We start from the raw sequence: 20050 nt of genomic DNA, 5'->3' as shown, positions 1-20050 counted from the left end.
GATTCCGGCGCCAACGTGGAACCTGCACAACACAACCAAAGTACTTTGCCCCAACGAAACAGTGAGGTTGTCAATCTCACCGGCTTGCTGTAACAAAGAGTTAACCGTATTGTGTGGAAGATGATTGTTTGCAGAAAACAGTAGAACAAGTATTGCAGTAGATTGTATTTCAGTAAAGAGAATTGGACCGGGGTCCACAGTTCACTAGAGGTGTCTCTCCCATAAGTCGAACAGCATGTTGGGTGAACAAATTACAGTTGGGCAATTGACAAATAAAGAGAGCATGACCATGCACATACATATCATGATGAGTATAGTGAGATTTAATTGGGCATTACGACAAAGTACATAGACCGTCATCCAACTGCATCTATGCCTAAAAAGTCCACCTTCAGGTTATCATCCGAACCCCTTCCAGTATTAAGTTGCTAACAACAGACAATTGCATTAAGTATGGTGCGTAATGTAACTAGTGACTACATCCTTGAACATAGCACTAATGTTTTATCCCTAGTGGCAACAGCACAACACAACCTTAGAACTTTCTGTCACTGTCCCAGGTGTCAATGTAGGCATGAACCCACTATCGAGCATAAGTACTCCCTCTTGGAGTTAATAGCAAAAACTTGGCCAGAGTATCTACTAGTAACGGAGAGCATGCAAGATCATAAACAACACATAGATATAACTTTGATAATCAACATAACAAGTATTCTCTATTCATCGGATCCCAACAAACGCAACATATAGAATTACAGATAGATGATCTTGATCATGTTAGGCAGCTCACAAGATCCGACAATGATAGCACAATGGGGAGAAGACAACCATCTAGCTACTGCTATGGACCCATAGTCCAGGGGTAGACTACTCACACATCACACCGGAGGCGACCATGGCGGCGTAGAGTCCTCCGGGAGATGATTCCCCTCTCCGGCAGGGTGCCGGAGGCGATCTCCTGGAAAGTGAATGCTAGGATCCATTTTATTCAAACAAAACAAAAACAAAAACAAACCGACGCTCCAAGAAAAAGCACATAAGATGTGATGGAATAAAAATATAGTTTCAGGGGAGGAACCTGATAATGTTGTCGATGAAGAAGGGGATGCCTTGGGCATCCCCAAGCTTAGACGCTTGAGTCTTCTTGATATATGCAGGGGTGAACCACCGGGTGCATCCCCAAGCTTAGAGCTTTCACTCTCCTTGATCATGTTGCATCATACTCCTCTCTTGATCCTTGAAAACTTCCTCCACACCAAACTCGAAACAACTCATTAGAGGGTTAGTGCACAATATAAATTGACATATTCAGAGGTGACACAATCATTCTTAACACTTCTGGACATTGCATAATGCTACTGGACATTAATGGATCAAAGAAATTCATCCAACATAGCGAAAGAGGCAATGCGAAATAAAAGGCAGAATCTGTCAAAACAGAACAGTTCGTATTGACGAATTTTAAAATGGCACCAGACTTGCTCAAATGAAAATGCTCAAATTGAATGAAAGTTGCGTACATATCTGAGGATCATGCACGTAAATTGGCTTAATTTTCTGAGCTACCTACAGGGAGGTGGACTCAGATTCGTGACAGCAAAGAAATCTGGAACTGTGCAGTAATCCAAATCTAGTACTTACTTTTCTATCAACGGCTTAACTTGGCACAACAAAACACAAAACTAAGATAAGGAGAGGTTGCTACAGTAGTAAACAACTTCCAAGACACAAAATAAAAACAAAGTACTGTAGGTAAAAACATGGGTTGTCTCCCATAAGCGCTTTTCTTTAACGCCTTTCAGCTAGGCGCAGAAAGTGTGTATCAAGTATTATCAAGAGACGAAGTGTCAACATCATAATTTGTTCTCATAATGGAATCAAAAGGTACCTTCATTCTCTTTCTAGGGAAGTGTTCCATACCTTTCTTGAGAGGAAATTGATATTTTATATTACCTTCCTTCATATCAATAACAGCACCAACAGTTCGAAGAAAAGGTCTTCCCAATATAATGGGACAAGATGCATTGCATTCAATATCCAAGACAACAAAATCAACGGGAACAAGGTTATTGTTAACGGTAATACGAACATTATCAACTTTACCCAAAGGTTTCTTTGTAGAATGATCAGCAAGATTAACATCCAAATAACAATTTTTCAGCGGTGGCAAGTCAAGCATATTATAAATTTTCTTAGGCATAACAGAAATACTTGCACCAAGATCACATAAAGCATTACAATCAAAATCTTTAACCTTCATCTTAATGATGGGCTCCCAACCATCCTCTAGCTTTTTAGGAATAGAGGCTTCGCGCTCTAGTTTCTCTTCTCTAGCTTTTATAAGAGCATTTGTAATATGATGTGTAAAAGCCAAATTTATAGCACTAGCATTAGGACTTTTAGCAAGTTTTTGCAAGAACTTTATAACTTCAGAGATGTGGCAATCATCAAAATTCAAACCATTATAATCTAAAGCAATGGGATCATCATCCCCAATGTTGGAAAAAATTTTAGCAGCTTTATCAAAGGCAGTTTCAATGATTTTAGCAGCTTTCAGGCAGTTTTTCGCGCTTTGCATTAGAAGTGGAAACATTGCTAACACCAATTCTTTTATTAGTATGAGTAGGAGGTGAAGCAACATGTGTAGCATTAGCATTACTAGTGGTGGTAATAGTCCAAACTTTAGCTATATTCTTTTCTTTAGCTAGTTTTTCATTTTCTTCTCTATCCCACCTAGCATGCAGTTCGGCCATTAATCTTATATTCTCATTAATTCTAACTTGAATGGCATTTGCTGTAGTAACAATTTTATTATGATGATTCTCATTAGGCAAAACTTTTGATTTTAAAAGATCAACATCAGCAGCAAGACTATCGACTTTAGAAGCAAGTATATCAATTTTCCCAAGCTTTTCTTCAACAGATTTGTTAAAAGCAGTTTGTGTACTAATAAATTCTTTAAGCATGGCTTCAAGTCCAGGGGGTGAACTCCTATTATTGTTGTAAGAATTCCCATAAGAATTACCATAGCCGTTGCCATTATTATAAGGATATGGTCTATAGTTGTTACTAGAATCGTTCCGGTAAGCATTGTTGTTGAAATTATTATTTTTAATGAAGTTTACATCAACATGTTCTTCTTGTGCAACCAATGAAGCTAATGGAACATTATTAGGATCAATATTAGTCCTATCATTCACAAGCATAGACATAATAGCATCAATCTTATCACTCAAGGAAGAGGTTTCTTCGACAGAATTTACCTTCTTACCTTGTGGAGCTCTTTCCGTGTGCCATTCAGAGTAATTGATCATCATATTATCAAGAAGCTTTGTTGCTTCACCAAGAGTGATGGACATAAAGGTACCTCCAGCAGCTGAATCCAATAAATTCCGTGAAGAAAAATTTAGTCCTGCATAGAAGGTTTGGATGATCATCCAAGTAGTCACCCATGGGTTGGGCAATTTTTAACCAGAGATTTCATTCTTTCCCAAGCTTGAGCAACATGTTCAGTATCTAATTGTTTAAAATTCATTATGCTACTCCTCAAAGATATAATTTTAGCAGGGGGATAATATCTACCAATAAAAGCATCCTTCCATTTAGTCCATGAATCAATACTATTCTTAGGCAGAGATAGCAACCAATCTTTAGCTCTTCCTCTTAATGAGAAAGGGAACAATTTTAGTTTAATAATATCACCATCTACATCTTTATATTTTTGCATTTCACATAGTTCAACAAAATTATTAAGATGGGCAGCATCATCATCGGAACTAACACTGCAAAATTGCTCTCGCATAACAAGATTCAAGAAAGCAGGTTTAATTTCAAAGAATTCTGCTGTAGTAGCAGGTGGAGCAATAGGTGTGCATAAGAAATCATTATTATTTGTGGTTGTGAAGTCACACAACTTAGTGTTTTCAGCGTTGGCCATTTTAGCAACAGTAAATAAAACAAACTAGATAAAGTAAATGCAAGTAAACTAATTTTTTTTGTGTTTTAGATATAGCAAACAAGATAGCAAATAAAGTAAAACTAGCAACTAATTTTTTTGTATTTTGATTTAGTGCAGCAAACAAAGTAGTAAATAAAACTAAGCAAGACAGAAACAAAGTAAAGAGATTGAGAAGTGGAGACTCCCCTTGCAGCGTGTCTTGATCTCCCCGGCAACGGCGCCGAGAAATTTGCTTGATGCGTGTGGTTGGCACGTCCGTTGGGAACCCCAAGAGGAAGGTGTGATGCGCACAGCGGCAAGTTTCCCTCAGTAAGAAACCAAGGTTTAATCGGACCAGTAGGAATCAAGAAGCACGTTGAAGGTTGATGGCGGCGAGATGTAGTGCGGCGCAACACCAGTGATTCTGGCGCCAACGTGGAACCTGCACAACACAACCAAAGTACTTTGCCCCAACGAAACAGTGAGGTTGTCAATCTCACCGGCTTGCTGTAACAAAGAGTTAACCGTATTGTGTGGAAGATGATTGTTTGCAGAAAACAAGAGACCAAGTATTGCGGTAGATTGTATTTCAAGAAAGAGAATTGGACCGGGGTCCACAGTTCACTAGAGGTGTCTCTCCCATAAGACGAACAGCATGTTGGGTGAACAAATTACGGTTGGGCAATTGACAAATAAAGAGAGCATGACCATGCACATACATATCATGATGAGTATAGTGAGATTTAATTGGGCATTACGACAAAGTACATAGACCGTCATCCAACTGCATCTATGCCTAAAAAATCCACCTTCAGGTTATCATCCGAACCCCTTCCAGTATTAAGTTGCTAACAACAGACAATTGCATTAAGTATTGCGCGTAATGTAACTAGTGACTACATCCTTGAACATAGCACTAATATTTTATCCCTAGTGGCAACAGCACATCCATAACCTTAGAGGTTCTTGTCACCCCTCCAGATTCACGGAGACATGAACCCACTATCGAGCATAAATACTCCCTCTTGGAGTTACTAGCATCAACTTGGCCAGAGCATCTACTAATAACGGAGAGCATGCAAGATCATAAACAACACATAGATATAACTTTGATAATCAACATAACAAGTATTCTCTATTCATCGGATCCCAACAAACGCAACATATAGAATTACAGATAGATGATCTTGATCATGTTAGGCAGCTCACAAGATCCGACAATGATAGCACAATGGGGAGAAGACAACCATCTAGCTACTGCTATGGACCCATAGTCCAGGGGTAGACTACTCACACATCACACCGGAGACGACCATGGCGGCGTAGAGTCCTCCGGGAGATGATTCCCCTCTCCGGCAGGGTGCCGGAGGCGATCTCCTGGATCCCCCGAGATGGGATCGGCGTTGGCGGCGTCTCTGGAAGGTTTTCCGCATCGTCGCTCTCGGTACTGGGGGTTTCGTCACGGAGACTTTTTATAGGCGGAAGGGCAGGTCAAGAGGCGGCACGGGGGCCCCACACCACAGGGCCGCGCGGCCAAGGGGGGGGCCGCGCCGCCCTAGGGTGTGGCCCCTCCGTGGCCCCTCTTCGTCTCTCCTTCGGACTTCTGGAAGCTTCGTGAGAAAATAGGCCCCTGGGCTTTGATTTCGTCCAATTCCGAGAATATTTCCTTACTAGGATTTCTGAAACCAAAAATAGCAGAAAACAGCAACTGGCACTTCGGCATCTTGTTAAAAGGTTAGTTCCAGAAAATGCACGAATATGACATAAAGTGTGCATAAAACATGTAGATAACATCAATAATGTAGCATGGAACATAAGAAATTATCGATACGTCGGAGACGTATCAGGAGGATGCAGCGCTGGAGGCGGAACATGGTGTGGGAGGCGGCGGCGCCGGCGGCGAGGGATTAGGGGAACAATCCGCCTCCGGTCAGTCAGATTTGTGTGGCCTGGCTTTTCTGTATCGTGAGATGTGTTGAGAAGATGAACCAGATTTTCGGAAAATGCTTTTGGCTTTGTGCTCTCGTTATTTTAAAAACACAAGTTATTAAAATAATTTCGAAGATTGTCAGTGATACCTCTCCTAATCATGAAAAATCTCAACCCCTAATTCTTTTTATTTTATGCAAGAAAAAAAAGATAAAATCTGATATGTTTTAGAGATTTGAAAATGTACTACTCACATCTACACTTTTGCCAATTTTATGTAAGTTAAAATATAAATACTCCTATTTGAAATTGATATTTTACAGTTTTGTGGGATACATCATTGACTATATGTCTATTATTTTTCAAAAAAAATTAATACTTATTTTTAAATAAAAAAATGAGATCACTTGTGCCCATGTTGCACCAAATCTGCACTCCCAAATTTGTGGCTTTGTGAGGGGCAAATGACAAGAAGTTGTCACTTGTAGCGTCGCCTTTTCTCTCTGAGATTGAAAAAAGATTATCTCTTCACACTACAAAATAGTTCAAACAAACTCATGCAAATTAAAAGATCGCTAATCACTGCCAATTTCATCGGTAAGACGAGCGGTGACGACGTTAAAGATGAAGACATGTGTTTAGCGGCGCACCGACGCCAAAGAGAAAAACGTGACCATAGGACTAGAGGGATGGCAAAGATCAACCTCATGATTAATAGTTATGGCGTTTTGCCGAGGATGACCTTAAACGAGGAATATAACCAAAAAGTGGATCCTTGTAGACAGAGAAGATGATAAACATGGAAACAAGTTACTACTCTGATTGAAAAGGTTATGTGATATCATAATGGGAGTTTTGGTAGGATTTTCTTTCCCTCAAGTGTAATGGGTAAAGTTACAAACTGTTTTTACCTTGTGTTTCCATGTTGAATTCTTCATAATTAGATCTCCTACTGATATGTCTTGACTCTTGACAAGCTTTTTTGTTTCGTATACAATTCCCACGATGTTTGATACTTGTATGTGCATATTTTTGGATTTAAAATTTAAAACTAAAAATATACATGCAGCTACTCTGGGTGTTCCAAATTATTGAACTTAGTTGTAGCCTTGGCCAAACTTCTAAAGGTTTAACCAAACCTATAGAAAAGTAAGGTAATATTTGCAATCTCAAATATGTATAGTACATGATCATACTTTATAACAGTTATAACGAAACTAATTTTGTGTTGTAATATTTTTATATTTTTTTGTAGATTCTGTCAAACCTAAAGAAATTTTGGGTAAGACAAAGTTTTTTTTGAGGTAACATCATACAACAAGCCGCCTTATTAAAAACATTTATTATGCTTAGTTACCTTGGTAAGGAAAAAAGTGGTTACGACAAAGGTAGATTTCAACTTTTCTTTATTGAGAATCAGATTTCAACTTTTGTTAGCAAGGTTGATTTCGACTAATTTAGGATTTGTGCTTGTTAAATAAACGTTAGTTTAATTTCGTATTCTTACAAGTTAAATCCGTAAGAGTTTTTAAATCACCTATTTACCCCCCTCTAGGCGACATTTGGTCCTTTCACAAAGGTAGAGTTCAACTTTTTTATTTAGAAAAGAATTCAACTTTTGTTAGCAAGGTAGATTTGGACTAATTTGAAACGGAGCAAGTAGGTTCCTGGCACGGCCCACTAGGCACTAGCCTGTGACCTCGGCCTGAGCCCAGTGAAGCGCGGAAGCGGTATACACACTTCTCCGTGATCAGTCGGGCCGAGCGAGGCTACAGGCCCGTGAACCAACTGATTCCGCCCGCCACTCAAGGCGCTCGCCGGCGAGTTTCCCCCGCTCAATCAGCCGGCGCCGTGGCGCGCCCCTCCCCCGGGCACCTCGTGCTTTCCGCTCCCAAATTCGTCCGCTCCGCTACGGCCGCCGCCTCTTCCGCCCCACGAGGTGCAGGTATATTTCGCGAGCTCGTCCCGCTAATCAGACGGTTCATTATCTCGGCCGGCCCCATCCGCTGTTTCGCTCGATCTCGGCACGGATTGCTCCAATCGGAATTGGTCACGTAAGGTTGCCATGTTTTACATGAGGGTGGCTGGTTGGTCCTGCTAGCTGCTGTCTTCATACATCGCCTGAATGTGTCATGGTTGAACTTAGCCGGCCCAGATATCACCCGTCGCTCGTCTATCTCTTGTTGCTTTATGCGCTAGATTTGGTTACCTTAGTCTATGGAGATTAGGAATGTACGTGTGCATTCAGCACCTTGGTTTATCGCATCCATTGATGGTAGTAGGGCCGATGCCGACAGTTCTAATGTCCTAAAAGTTTTGTTATGCTGTTATTTGTCTCAAATTTACTCGCTTTATTCTTTCATGAATGCGTAGTACGAAAGCAGAAGCTCGATCTTGGGCACCGCTGGCGTGATTGGCTTAAATGCCTTGATCCCCGCTGTCGCTTAGGTCTAGTGGGTTGAGTTGTATGGTGCGGTGTTGGCTCGTCATGAGCTTGTAAATTTGCAAACTCCGTTTTTCTATCAATGCATCAAAATGCAAAGCTTTTGCATTTTCGCGAAAAACTTAGAGTATGGAGGCCCCATTATTGATGTAGGGAACCAGGGTGATGTCTCTAATGATGCTTATGGAAAATGGATACCAAACACTCCTTTAGGTGTGTGCTCAGTATCCTGTATTATTACATTTTGTTCATATTCTTACTAGCAGTGTAGTACAAGAAAGTGGAAACAGCTTATCTGTGAAGGAAAAGCGATGATGCAGACAAGCACCTAAGGGTTAAATCTTTCAGTAGAGATTTGTTATGTATATCCAAACCTATACAAAATATTTGGGAATACTAGATCTGCGCAGGATTGATGTTATCTAAGCTTCCATGCTCTTCCTCCCTTCAAATTGTATGCCTTAAGCCTTCCCAAAACCATGACAATGATGAGAATTAATTTCCCCTTGTCACTCCATTTTCCAACAAACCCATATGAAGCATCTTTGCAGTGAACGTCTTGTTTAAGCATTCTCTTGCAACTGTAACCAACCGAGAAGCCCACATTTCCATATGCACTGCAGCAATCAGTCATCAGAGTCAGAAGCCCAGTAATGATATAATCATGGCAAAAATAACTACTTCCTCCGGTTCATATTAGTTGACTCAACTTTATCTAGATACAAATGTATCTAGTCAACAAACACGTCTAGATACACATGTATCTAGTCAACAAACACGTGTAGATACACATGTATCTAGATAAAGTTGAGTCAATTAATTTGAATTGGAGGACGTACGAGGTTCTCTGGAGAATATAGGGAGTTTCAGTGACTTGCCTGACAACTTCAAACAGTATGCTGAAAACATTAAAATTAAGTGGATCTGTGGTTAAAGCTTCTCGCTCAGTGATGCAAATTAGCATGACAAAGATAGCCAAATATGATAACTGTGAGAAGATCCAATCCTCCAATAGCCTCTTTCTGTTGTATTTCTTCTCAGCCTTTGAATACCGATCATCATAATTGGGTAAAAATGAAGTGTAACCAGGGAGGTACCTAATACAAGTTGGTGCAAATATGTGTTAAGACTAGCTGAATAATCTGATGCCTGTCATTCTAGTATGAGAAATTGCTATTAGTAAGGTATATTTGGATATTACTGAACCTATTCAATAAAACCAATATATGAATATAGTGGTGCAGTAAATACAGAAGGTTTTCTTCATGATGATCATTCTTCTTTCTGGGAGAAGGTTAGAGAAAGAACTTACATCATGACTGTGTATAGGACCATGATTGCTGAAGAAAGGCTTGACATATCCACAATAGATTCACCGGCATGCCTTGCATTGGCTGATTGAAATAGGGCGCCTACAATCTTTTGATAGCTGCTCATTTCCTGCAAAGCCTTGGAGCTCCATTCCAAAGAGCAAAACAATATGGTTTGCAGAATTATAAAGCCCACAACAGTTAAAATCAAATAAGCACACTTTCTTGTACTCATAAGATGCTTGTATCCGATGGCCTTTGGATGTTGAAGAATGAACTGCCATTCTTCTTTCCCAGTAATCTTCTGGAGTGACCACACCATGAATCTGAAGCATGGTGCAAATAATGTGCTTCCTACTAGTATCTGAGGAATAATTAGCAATAGCAGAACGGAGTTCTTCTGGAAGATGATCATATTCTCATTTACTGGAGTGAAGCCACAATTTGCAAGTGAGGATATAGCTGTAAATACAGAAAACAAGAAGAGCCCAATCCCTTTTCTCTTCAGAACTTCTTGTGCATCTGGTACTAGCTTTAGGTAGAGGTAGATAAGTAAGGAGCTCCCTAAATTTGTTATTAGAAGGTAGACTGTCGCCGCAGTACCTAAAAGTTCAATAGTCTTGGGATCAACGTGCTCTTTGTTTGCCAGCCAGATATCGGAAAATGACATTGTATCTTTTGTGCCATGGCTAGTGTTGGGACCAAAGTTTGTGATACTAATAGATTCAATATCAAGCTGAGATGAGTGATCTCTTCTATTGAGTGACTTTTCTGTATTGAATTTAGCCTTTAAGTGAAGACTAAGTATTGAAGTGAATACCTCACTACCAATAAGCATTAGTATTGCCAAAATCCAGAGTTGTCTGCTTGAGAAATCCTCCATTTCAACAGTAGCCATGCTTGAGACAGTTGATGCAGAGACAGCAGTAAATAACACATCTAACTCTTGCAGAGTATTTGACTTATCTTGAGACTTCAGGACCTTTAGAGCTTCATATCCAGCAAATGAGATCAAGGTGAAATAAGTGGCTTGGATAAAGAATGGGTTCGTTTGACAGATGAACTGGCAGGAGTATTTCATAGAACGCTGTGCAGATTTGGCAAAAGCATACAACTTGGTGGCTGCAAATGCACAGAAAGTTTGAAGACTTTTTAGGTAGACTAGAAGAGAAAGATTCATTCTTTTCTAGTACTTCTGTGGCACTAAAAAGAATGTTTTCTCCTTTTGGAGAGTTTAGGCGGGGAAATGGGGGGAGGGAGTTGTTGTCTCCTTAATTGAGTCATACGTACACTGATGAGCGTCTATTTATAGTAGAACAAATATTCCCAGTCCAACCTTGTACCTAGCTATGATGTTTCATACATATAATCTGTGCTGTAGAGAGCAAATAGTACTGGCCTTATTTAGACAAAGATGACCAAAGGATCGAGGCTGCTTCATGGATTCCATCAATTCCAGATAGCTTTGCTATAGTGCTGAAGGATCTATTCTCTACTGCAGTTGTGCCAAGAAAAAGTCTACAGGCTAGTAAAAATGCAAAATAAAGAATGACCACCCTGACTGCAAAGTTACTCATTTTGTGCTCTGCAATATGCTGTTTTCACTCATTATGTTATTTGTTTGTTCTTTGAGCTTCAGCAAGTTAGAACTCAACAACTTTGAAGGTTTATAGATCCAGTTGGGACTTTAAAAACTTAAGTGTGGCAAGTGGCTTGTGCCATTTCTGAAGCTAGGGGCTATTGGGCCTCCCCAGTCTGTCCAAATTAACTGTGTGGCTTTATACCAGAGCTGAACCCTCAATATGTGAAGTCCATTTTGAAAATTCTTGACTTCAGATATATTTTAGATTTTTAATGTCTTAATGAGTTAGTGTGAGGTTGCAATCATAAAATCATAACATACTTGATTACTTGCATGTCTGTTTTGGGAAGATCATAGTCATTCTGCGTGCTGTACACTTTGCCAAAGTTTTTTTTAACAGATATAAGTATGATCTCCCCTGTCACTATCCATTTTCTTCAACCGCGAAAGGAATGATGGATACATGGGAGGAGCTAGATATCCATTTAATTAAGAAGAATAGACATCCAAAACTTAGCCAAAGAGGACTCGCTTGTGTTGAAGGGCGTATTGTATAACCAAATTCCTACATTATATAAAATATTTACTTATTTAATTATTTTTGTACGTCGTACTATCCATTTATCAAGATTGACCCGTGGGAATTGTGGTGACTTCCTCACCAACGAAAGAAAAAGGAATGACTCTGTCTGGATTGTAAATAAGAAAGAACGTCAAGACAAAGCAGGCAAGCAGTTCATCCCTTTCCCAGTGTAGTCACACCTGTGTCTCATATACTACTACATGGTAGTACACATACTATTTTAACACTTTAACTATACTCATATACTGTTTATAAGACAACCCAAACCAAAGTGAACTATGTGAAAACATTGCATATGAGTCCATACTTCTTAGCATATTTTGAAAATACCTTCATATCTGCACATGCAAAGGAGTATAATAAAAAAAATTCTACATACTACCTACAAAGTAGTATATTTTATTACCTACTAGGGTCTTCTAAATTACATGCTGCATGTACACAAGTAACATTGCACATTTTCATTTCACACGCAATCACGTGTAATTCACATTTGGCGAATTAGTTTTATTCCTCGCATGAAGGACAAATCATTCATCAGGACCGGATCAGCTCTTCATTCTTCATATGGAGAAGACCGGTGATTAGATTTTGTTCTTTAAGCTTTATCATTTAGTGGGTATGGAATAAATTCTTTTGATGCTACACAATTGCTCTACACTGGCATATACTACCTATATGGACTAGGTTAAATATTCTTGTTAAATTGGATGAGTGGACATGGATAACATTTCTAGTTTCATTCTGTAATGGGTGGCTTTTACTAGTTCTTTGTGGCAGCGAAACACCCCTTTCAATATTTAGAAGGTTGCGTTCAGCTTCTACCTTCTAGGGTGCTGTTAATGGACTATTCCATGTATCTCAATAATTTTATATTATTCTTGCTGATATAGACGCAAGGAACTATTCCATGTATATTTTTTCCTCAGATTGACTGTAACCATTTTAGAGAAAATTCTAGACTATACACATCGTGCACTACCTTTAGAGATGTATTGTTATTCATGCAAATTAATATAGTATTTGTGGCATCACTATGCTTCTACAAAACTTTAGTCATGAACTCATGATCATATCTACAAAATTATAAGTATTAGTGGCTGAACTATTTAAAAAATAATACTACATGCCCTTCGAAATTAGAGATGACGCTGATTGTGATGAGGCAACGGTAAATGAAAAGAATATGGGGTCATAGAAACAGATTAACGAGTTTTCTCGCCACCCACTGGATCAGCATTTTGTAATTGCATCACATTAGGTAGTTGCCTTCCTATGGTTTGCAAATATTAGTGAATAAGAGGTGCCCTCTTTTCTGAGAAAAATATGAGGTAGCATTGATGGAGCATTTCATTGAAAATAATCATTGTTTATGTGGAGTTCTCAACCATCTCACCCGAAATCCCATCGCAAAGTATGAACTGGGTTCTGTTGAAGAAGTCATATTCGGTTTTGTCTTGCAAGATGTCATGGTCCTCATATTCTCTTTACAGAATATATTTGAAGATGGAGATACGGATTCTTGTGCTAGAACAAATGTGGCACCACACCATTAGGCCCACCATGTGAACATGTAGTATGTGAAGAAGCATGTGGACCTTTTATGCAAGCAGTGCGCATTTACAATGAATTGGCAACGCGGCTATCCTTTTCTTTCAAAATGTAGTATCATTGTATAGTAGATCATGATAATTTTAACACCACATCTTGCAACCTTCCAGTGCCGATTGTGGGAGGATACCCTGACTCTTAATATGGAGCTTGCTGCTTTTTACTTTCATATTTATTTCTTGTATTTAATTAAATGTTATACTAATAACAAATGCCTGCTCATTTACCCCTCTGGTACTGGCGGTGAACTTTGATATTTTGCATTGCTTGAGAGCGTCATATCCATCAGTTGACCTTTCATTCCTGACAGATGTGCATGCATGGCGAATTTTGATCTCGTTCAGCCTGCGGAAGAATATAACAAGCGACAGCCTTGATGGGAGCTTCCCTTCATTGCTACATCCCTGAAAGATGTCCTAATTCGTTTTTGCAGCTCTCTTGTGGTGTTAGTGGCCTTACCACCTTTAATCTGAACATTTCAGATTCTGCGTTTGTTGCGTCTACCGTATCCCAGTAGCACTTAAAGAGATTTATTCTTCATAATGTTAGTGATGATGCTCAAGACACAACTGAAGCAGATCACGCCAGATTCTGGTCCTGTACTACTGTCCTTCTGCTTGCCGATAGAGATTATCTTCTTTTGGTTCTCACATCACACAGAGTGATATGGTAACATTGGGTGTTATGGTAATAAAACTTACTTCACCAGATGGCAAGATGATATTCTGCAGCTCTTACTCCATTGACGAGACTACTCCGTAGCCGTGGCTGCATTTTTTTCGTAGGCCAGTATGAAAACAACATATGCTGCATACCTCATTCTACTTAATTCATAATTGGTGTACTTCCTACTTCTAATGAGCAAATGAGAACCATGGTAGATTGGTAACCTCCATCTCTGGCCTTAGTATTTGAAGCAAATTAGCTTCTAGGTTTGACAATCTAAGCTTTCTTGCCCCCTAATAACTATCACAAATCTTGCCTCCCCCAATCAACCTTTGAGAAGAATAACTCATCTCATGGCCGGTCTCTTCGGTTGTAAGATCGGCACTTTCCCCTTCACCTACCTCAGGCTCCCCCTTTGTTTACAAGCACTGCCTCGCCTCTGTCTCTTCATTCCTCTCCCTGGGTAGGTGGTCTGTGATCACCAAGATCATTCTTACATTTCTCCCTACTTTTTTCTATGTGCACCTCAAGCTGCTGGGAAGTGTCAAGAAAATTATTGACAGGTTCTGACATATTCATATATTCCTTTGGGGTGACTCAGATCTCTCAGGGAAGGCTATACAAGGTCTGTAAACCTAAGGATTGTGGTGACCTTTTTTTTTCTCAAACACACACTTTGTATTAGAAGAAGCCATCGAGAAAATGGAAGAGTACAGGGCCAAAGCCAAAAGCAAAACAAGAAGTGAAAAAAGAAGGGTAAAAGAACTGTGCACGGCCAGCACTTGCCAGCCGAACCTCTAAGCATCAGGAGGGCGAGCATATGGAGTGGCAGGCAATATAGTGCTTTGGCACCAGCAAGCAACCACAATCTAGCCTCATCAAGGATGGAATGGACAAGCTCCAGGCGATTGGGTGTAGCTCTATTGAAGACACGATCATTGCGTAGTTTCCAGAGACGCCAAAGGGTGAGAATGATCATTGATTTGGCCCCTTTTTAGAACACCATGATCATTTGAACACCACATCATGCCATCTTCAGTGACCTTCAATGTCTGACAGACATGCATGCGTGGCCATTGGTCATCTTCTTCAGCCCGCCGAAGAACGCGACAAGCGACAACCATGCATGGATGTTGTGGTGATGTTCTTGAGCCTGCTTAAGAACACGACACGCGACAACCACAATGGTGAGCTTCCCTTCATTGCTACATTGCCCTGAAAGGTGCCCTGATTCGTTTTTGCAGCTCTATATTCTTAGTGGCCTTGCCACCTTTAGTTTGAACATTTCAGATTCTGTGTTTGTTGCGTGTGCCGTATCCTGAGGGAATTCTCAGAGATTTGTTCCCATTGATGTGAATGATGATGCTCAAGATACAACTGAAGCAAATGTGCCTGACTTTGCTGCTCTACATACTGAGCTTCTGATTGCTGATAGAGAAATAGTTATCTTTCTTTGGTTGACAAGCAGAGTGATAGGTGATACTGAGTTTTTTTTTTCACTAGATGGCAAGATGATATATTTGCAGCTCATACAACATGCTCCATGGCTGTGGCCTGTGGGGATGGTTTCCTCCCAGGCCAGTATGACAGCGGCATATCTACATTGTACTTAAACCATAATTTCTGTACTTCCTATTTACTAACAAGTTAACAGGAACTACTGTAGATTGGTAACCAACCAGCATTTAATACCTGGACTATTTGGAACAAATTGCCTTTTAGATTTGACTCAATGCTAAGCTCTCTTGCTCTCTGATATTGGCATATTGCTGTGCATACGAATAGTGCCAACAGAATGTCCTCAAGATTAAATTTTAAACATCCAGTGCTTTGTAATGACAGTGAATGATATTGATGGCACAAGTCACAAGGGAACGTTTGTCTGATGGTGGCACGGGTATGGGAATAGTTGGGAACAATAATGTTGGCGCATCATGGAAATTGCAATTCATCTTAACTAGGCTCCTGCTATCTGCATGGACCATATAGATGTAGCATAGTTGTGACTGGGATAGGTACATAAACCTTTCTTATTTATTTTCAACTGTGCAGCTTTATTATACCAATTCACAACTCAGATTTTCCCTCGGGAAATCATGTTGTGTGATTTACCAGAATTTAGAACTGGGATGTGAATACCTCCTGTAAATTTCGCCATTCCTGAGAACAAGTTTCTTATACAAGAACATGGATATTTACCCAATCCAATTAACCTTTTAACTTGAGCAAATTAATTGTTTCTCTCTCTGAAACTTCATAATAGGATTCAATATCAAATTTATCTGCTAAGTGCTCATCATATCTGCTCGGTACAGAGAAATGCAATCACACTTAAGTGCTGAACATTTTGCACTGGGCGTGACTCAACAAATTCCTTTTTTATTCAAGCTACAGTTCAGAAGCTTCTTTAGCAATTCCTGTATATGTCCCATTTGCTTAAATGATCTTTTTTATCTGTTTCTTCACAGATTTTACAGTGACCATGGCATTCCTTGGCTGAACTTGTTTGGAGATACTACATTTCTTCAGTTCCTCATGTTGCTTGGCCTGCAAGCTCCTTTTGGTAACGTGATGTCTGCAAAATCTTCAATCTGTTCAAAAACATCGCTATATGTTCAGTCTCCCAGGGTAATTCAGTTTTTTCTGGCGCAATCGCTGGACAGGTAGCTCTATTCAATTCAGTTCTCGATTCGCCATTCTTTTGCCATTGCACATTTGCCTCTGTTAATAATGTGCTCTCTTTTTCCTGAGCCCATTGACATCTTCCATCTTACCACTTATTCTCAAGCCTTCGATGAGAGTACACCTGGGGATATAATGATAGCTGGCTCTACACCTGGGGATCACTCTTCTACTCGTCCAAGAAAGTTTGCTCCTCAACTGATACTCATGACACAAGGATGGTACAATGTATGGGAATAATAATGTTGGCGTATGGTGGAAATTGCAAGTTGATCTTAGGTATGCACCTGCAATCTGCATACACATGTATGGCCCATATGGATGTATAAGATTTGTGATTGGGAAAGGTTCAGAAAGTTCTCCTTCCTTTCAAGTGTGCAGCTTCATTTTATACCAATTACAAATTGGATTTTGCCCCAGGAGATCATACTCTTTTGCGATTTACTAGAGTGTAGAACGGGAATTTTAAATGTCTAATGTAAATTTCGACATTCCTGAGAACAAGTTTCTTATACAAGAACATGAATATTTACCTGAGCCAATTTACCATTTCACATGCATCAATATTAACTGCTTCTCTTTCTGAAACTTCAGACTAGGACATTATCAAATTTATCTGCCAAGTGCTAATCACCTCCGCTTGGTACAGAGAAATGCAATCGCACTTAAGTGCTGAACATTTTTGAAGTGGATGGCCCAAAATTTTCTTCCTATTTTATTTAAGCCACAGTTCCAACGTTTTTTTTATAGAAATTACTCTATATTTGCATTCTCTTAAATGATCTTTTCGATCTCTAGATTTGCTGCTACTACAGAACTGAGAAGCAGCTTGAACATTACGCAGTTCGGTCAACTAGGCTGCTGCGACGCTAGGGGAGAAGGACATTGGTGCAGAGCATGGCGATGCTGAGTAGTTGTTGGCTCTGAAGGCTTTTGATCCACAGTTTTCTGCATGATCATCCATTAACATCTGGTGGCACCGGCACTCGGAGCTGCAGAAGGCCTTCTCCCCCCTACAAGAGCAAAAGGGAATTAAGTGGTCAGTCTACTGTTGCTTGTCACAAAATCTTGAAAATAGTAGTAATAGATTAAAATCTTCACGAGCTATGCTTCCCATTTGAAAAGATGTGTCACCCGAGCTGCATTGCATATCATTCTTTTTACGAGTAGATCTGGAAATCTAGTTTAGATGAGAAAAGGTTTTTTGTTTCTCTCAAAAAACGTAATTCTAAATTTGGAGCTAGAAGAGAAAAGGTAGTAATTAACGTGGCATGTTAGCTAGAATTTTAGTACATCTGTTGTAACTTAGCTGTTTTCTACTGAACTAGATTGTCTTCCAGGAATAAAAATCGTCCTCTCAACCAAGAAAAAACTAAGTAATGAAGATGTACCCCGGAGCCGAATTGAATTTCCGACTAACTCTTAATTACATCTGGTACTATTAAGTAAGTTCAACTATAGGCCTACACATGTAAAAAAAAACTATAGACCTACTCCTAATTGCTGTCTGAAAAAGGAAAGAGAAAAAAAAACTCACCTAATTAATCAAGAAATTAAAGATGTTGTATATTTGGTCCAAGAAACAGGATGGGCCAGTCACAACAAAGCTAAAATTCACACAAAATTCTTAGGGAAAACAACGGAAATTTATCCTACAAATTAACATGGTCATGTTAGAAGAACTAATGTGTCATGTTCCTGTTCTTTTGGTATGGCACGGTGTAACTTACTTCGCTTATTAATTCCTTGCTTATATGAAATGGTTAGTTGGTTAACCACTCACCTATACATGTAGATGTCAAGCCCATCAAGCCGCTTGCCGCACAGGCAGCACCGGCTCAAGAAGTCAGCCTCCCTCGCCGGCTCCTCCTCACAGGCTTCCACGAACCAGCCACCCCCGCCTTCTCCAAACCCGAAGTACACGCGCCTCCGCACGCTGCCACCGCCCTCGCCGGCGCCAGCCACATGCGTGATGACGCAAGTGTAGCTCTCGGACATCTGGTCTTCCTCCCGGGCACGGCGCCGTGCGGCAGGGCCGATGGCAATCGGCTTGGCTGTAAGCCGTGCGGTGCTCATGGCAGCGACGATGCCGAGCCCGACGACACCCTCTGCGTCAAAGCTCCGCTTCGGCTTCGGCTCGGAGGAGCTGACTCCGAGGAAGATGGAGAGGAGGTTAGCGAAGGACGATGAGGCCTTCTGCTCGGCTGCCGGCTCAAGGGACCTCATCATTTCTTGCAGGAAGAGAGGGAGAGAGAGAGATGGGGTTCAGTTTTGTACTGCCGTCCACTCTCCCATCTCTCCTCTTCTCCCTCCGAGCTTCTTTCACTGATGAAGAATACTATGGTGAAGTGAGGGGAGGAGGGAGAGAGAAGATGGGTCTGGTGGGAGGGATTATAAAGGCGGAAATCAGTGTCTACATATATGTGGGCGTCCCGGGCTTATCCGGGACGTCCACTCTGCTGTAAGATTCGTGCAGATCTCTTCCACAGATTGTAGAAAACACCCTATGTTTCGTAAAATTTTGATTGATTAGTCCTTGGTTTAGGTACAGAACAGCGCCCGTTAGGAAAGAGGCTTGTTAGATTATTATTTTGCTATTAATTGGTGGGGGTTGCATATGCAAAACCTCTTTACTTTGTGCACCATATATTATTTCCTCATACCCAGAGAATATTCCCTAATAATATTGATTATACAATGTGAACCAATGACACTTGTCCTTTTTTATCACCTCTGGAAATTATTAAATAATATTTTACATAGCTAAAAAAAAGATCAACCCCATGGTATGCGAATCGAGAGCTTGTCCTTTTGTGAAGCTGAGCACTTCAGCTTCAAGTTTTTTTTTAGGAATGTTATTAGCTGTGTGTGGGTGCATGAGCAAATGTGATGTGCAAGCAAGTTTCATGGGTAGCTTGTTTGTTCATCTTTTGCCATTTCTAGCTGATTGTCCATGTTTCGCTAGAATTCTTTTTTGTCTGGCTGCTTGTTTATAGAACGCAATTAGTTCTTCAGCTACTTTTGCTTGCGCGCTCCTCTTTGGCTTAGTATCAATGTATCACACGATTTGTTTTCATCACTGTACTACATTACATATAGAAGGCCCGTGAACTTTCTGAAAGCACCGGGTAAATCAAGAAAAGATATCTTTCCGTGATCGATCCAATGTGGACGAGTCTCTTTTTTCGTGTCGCGATCGTCATGAAAAGAATAGAGTGCCAAAGTTTATTGCGTGTCACTTGCAGCGGCTATCATCAGGCGGAGCAAATCAAGTAGCAGTACTATTTGTTATAATTAATATTTTTAC

The 20050-nt window shown here is 40.2% G+C and overlaps 2 protein-coding genes and 1 long non-coding RNA gene across 4 annotated transcripts; 1 reads left to right on the top strand and 2 right to left on the bottom strand.

Moving 5' to 3' along the window:
* Window positions 1-8490: 8490 nt before the first annotated feature.
* LOC127308013 (cation transporter HKT1;3) lies at window positions 8491-10928 on the bottom strand. The gene is made up of 3 exons (XM_051338776.2): window positions 9622-10928; window positions 9188-9406; window positions 8491-8926 (listed from the first exon to the last, which is right to left on the bottom strand). The coding sequence occupies exons 1-3, from the start codon at window positions 10797-10799 to the stop codon at window positions 8728-8730; spliced, it is 1596 nt and encodes a 531-aa protein (XP_051194736.1). The 5' UTR covers window positions 10800-10928; the 3' UTR covers window positions 8491-8727.
* Window positions 10929-10960: 32 nt separating this feature from the next.
* Window positions 10961-17263, top strand: LOC127308015 (uncharacterized). The gene is made up of 3 exons (XR_007856190.1): window positions 10961-15026; window positions 15121-15248; window positions 16530-17263. It is a non-coding gene; the product is annotated as an uncharacterized lncRNA (long non-coding RNA).
* Window positions 16283-19146, bottom strand: LOC127308014 (FCS-Like Zinc finger 12). 2 transcript variants are annotated; one of them, XM_051338778.2, is made up of 2 exons: window positions 18527-19146; window positions 16283-16652 (listed from the first exon to the last, which is right to left on the bottom strand). In XM_051338778.2, the coding sequence occupies exons 1-2, from the start codon at window positions 18970-18972 to the stop codon at window positions 16595-16597; spliced, it is 504 nt and encodes a 167-aa protein (XP_051194738.1). In that variant the 5' UTR covers window positions 18973-19146; the 3' UTR covers window positions 16283-16594. The 2 variants fall into 2 exon arrangements, with proteins under 2 accessions (XP_051194738.1, XP_051194737.1); XM_051338777.2 differs by lacking the exon at window positions 16283-16652 and adding an exon at window positions 17300-17756 and having other exon boundaries at window positions 18527-19135.
* Between the last annotated feature and the right edge of the window lie 904 nt (window positions 19147-20050).

The sequence above is a fragment of the Lolium perenne genome, chromosome 6 (genome assembly GCF_019359855.2).
Source record: "Lolium perenne isolate Kyuss_39 chromosome 6, Kyuss_2.0, whole genome shotgun sequence".
NCBI classification, from domain to species: Eukaryota; Viridiplantae; Streptophyta; class Magnoliopsida; order Poales; family Poaceae; genus Lolium; species Lolium perenne.
The sequence above is the reverse complement of the archived record's forward strand: the minus strand, read 5'-3'. Positions and strand labels throughout refer to the sequence as shown.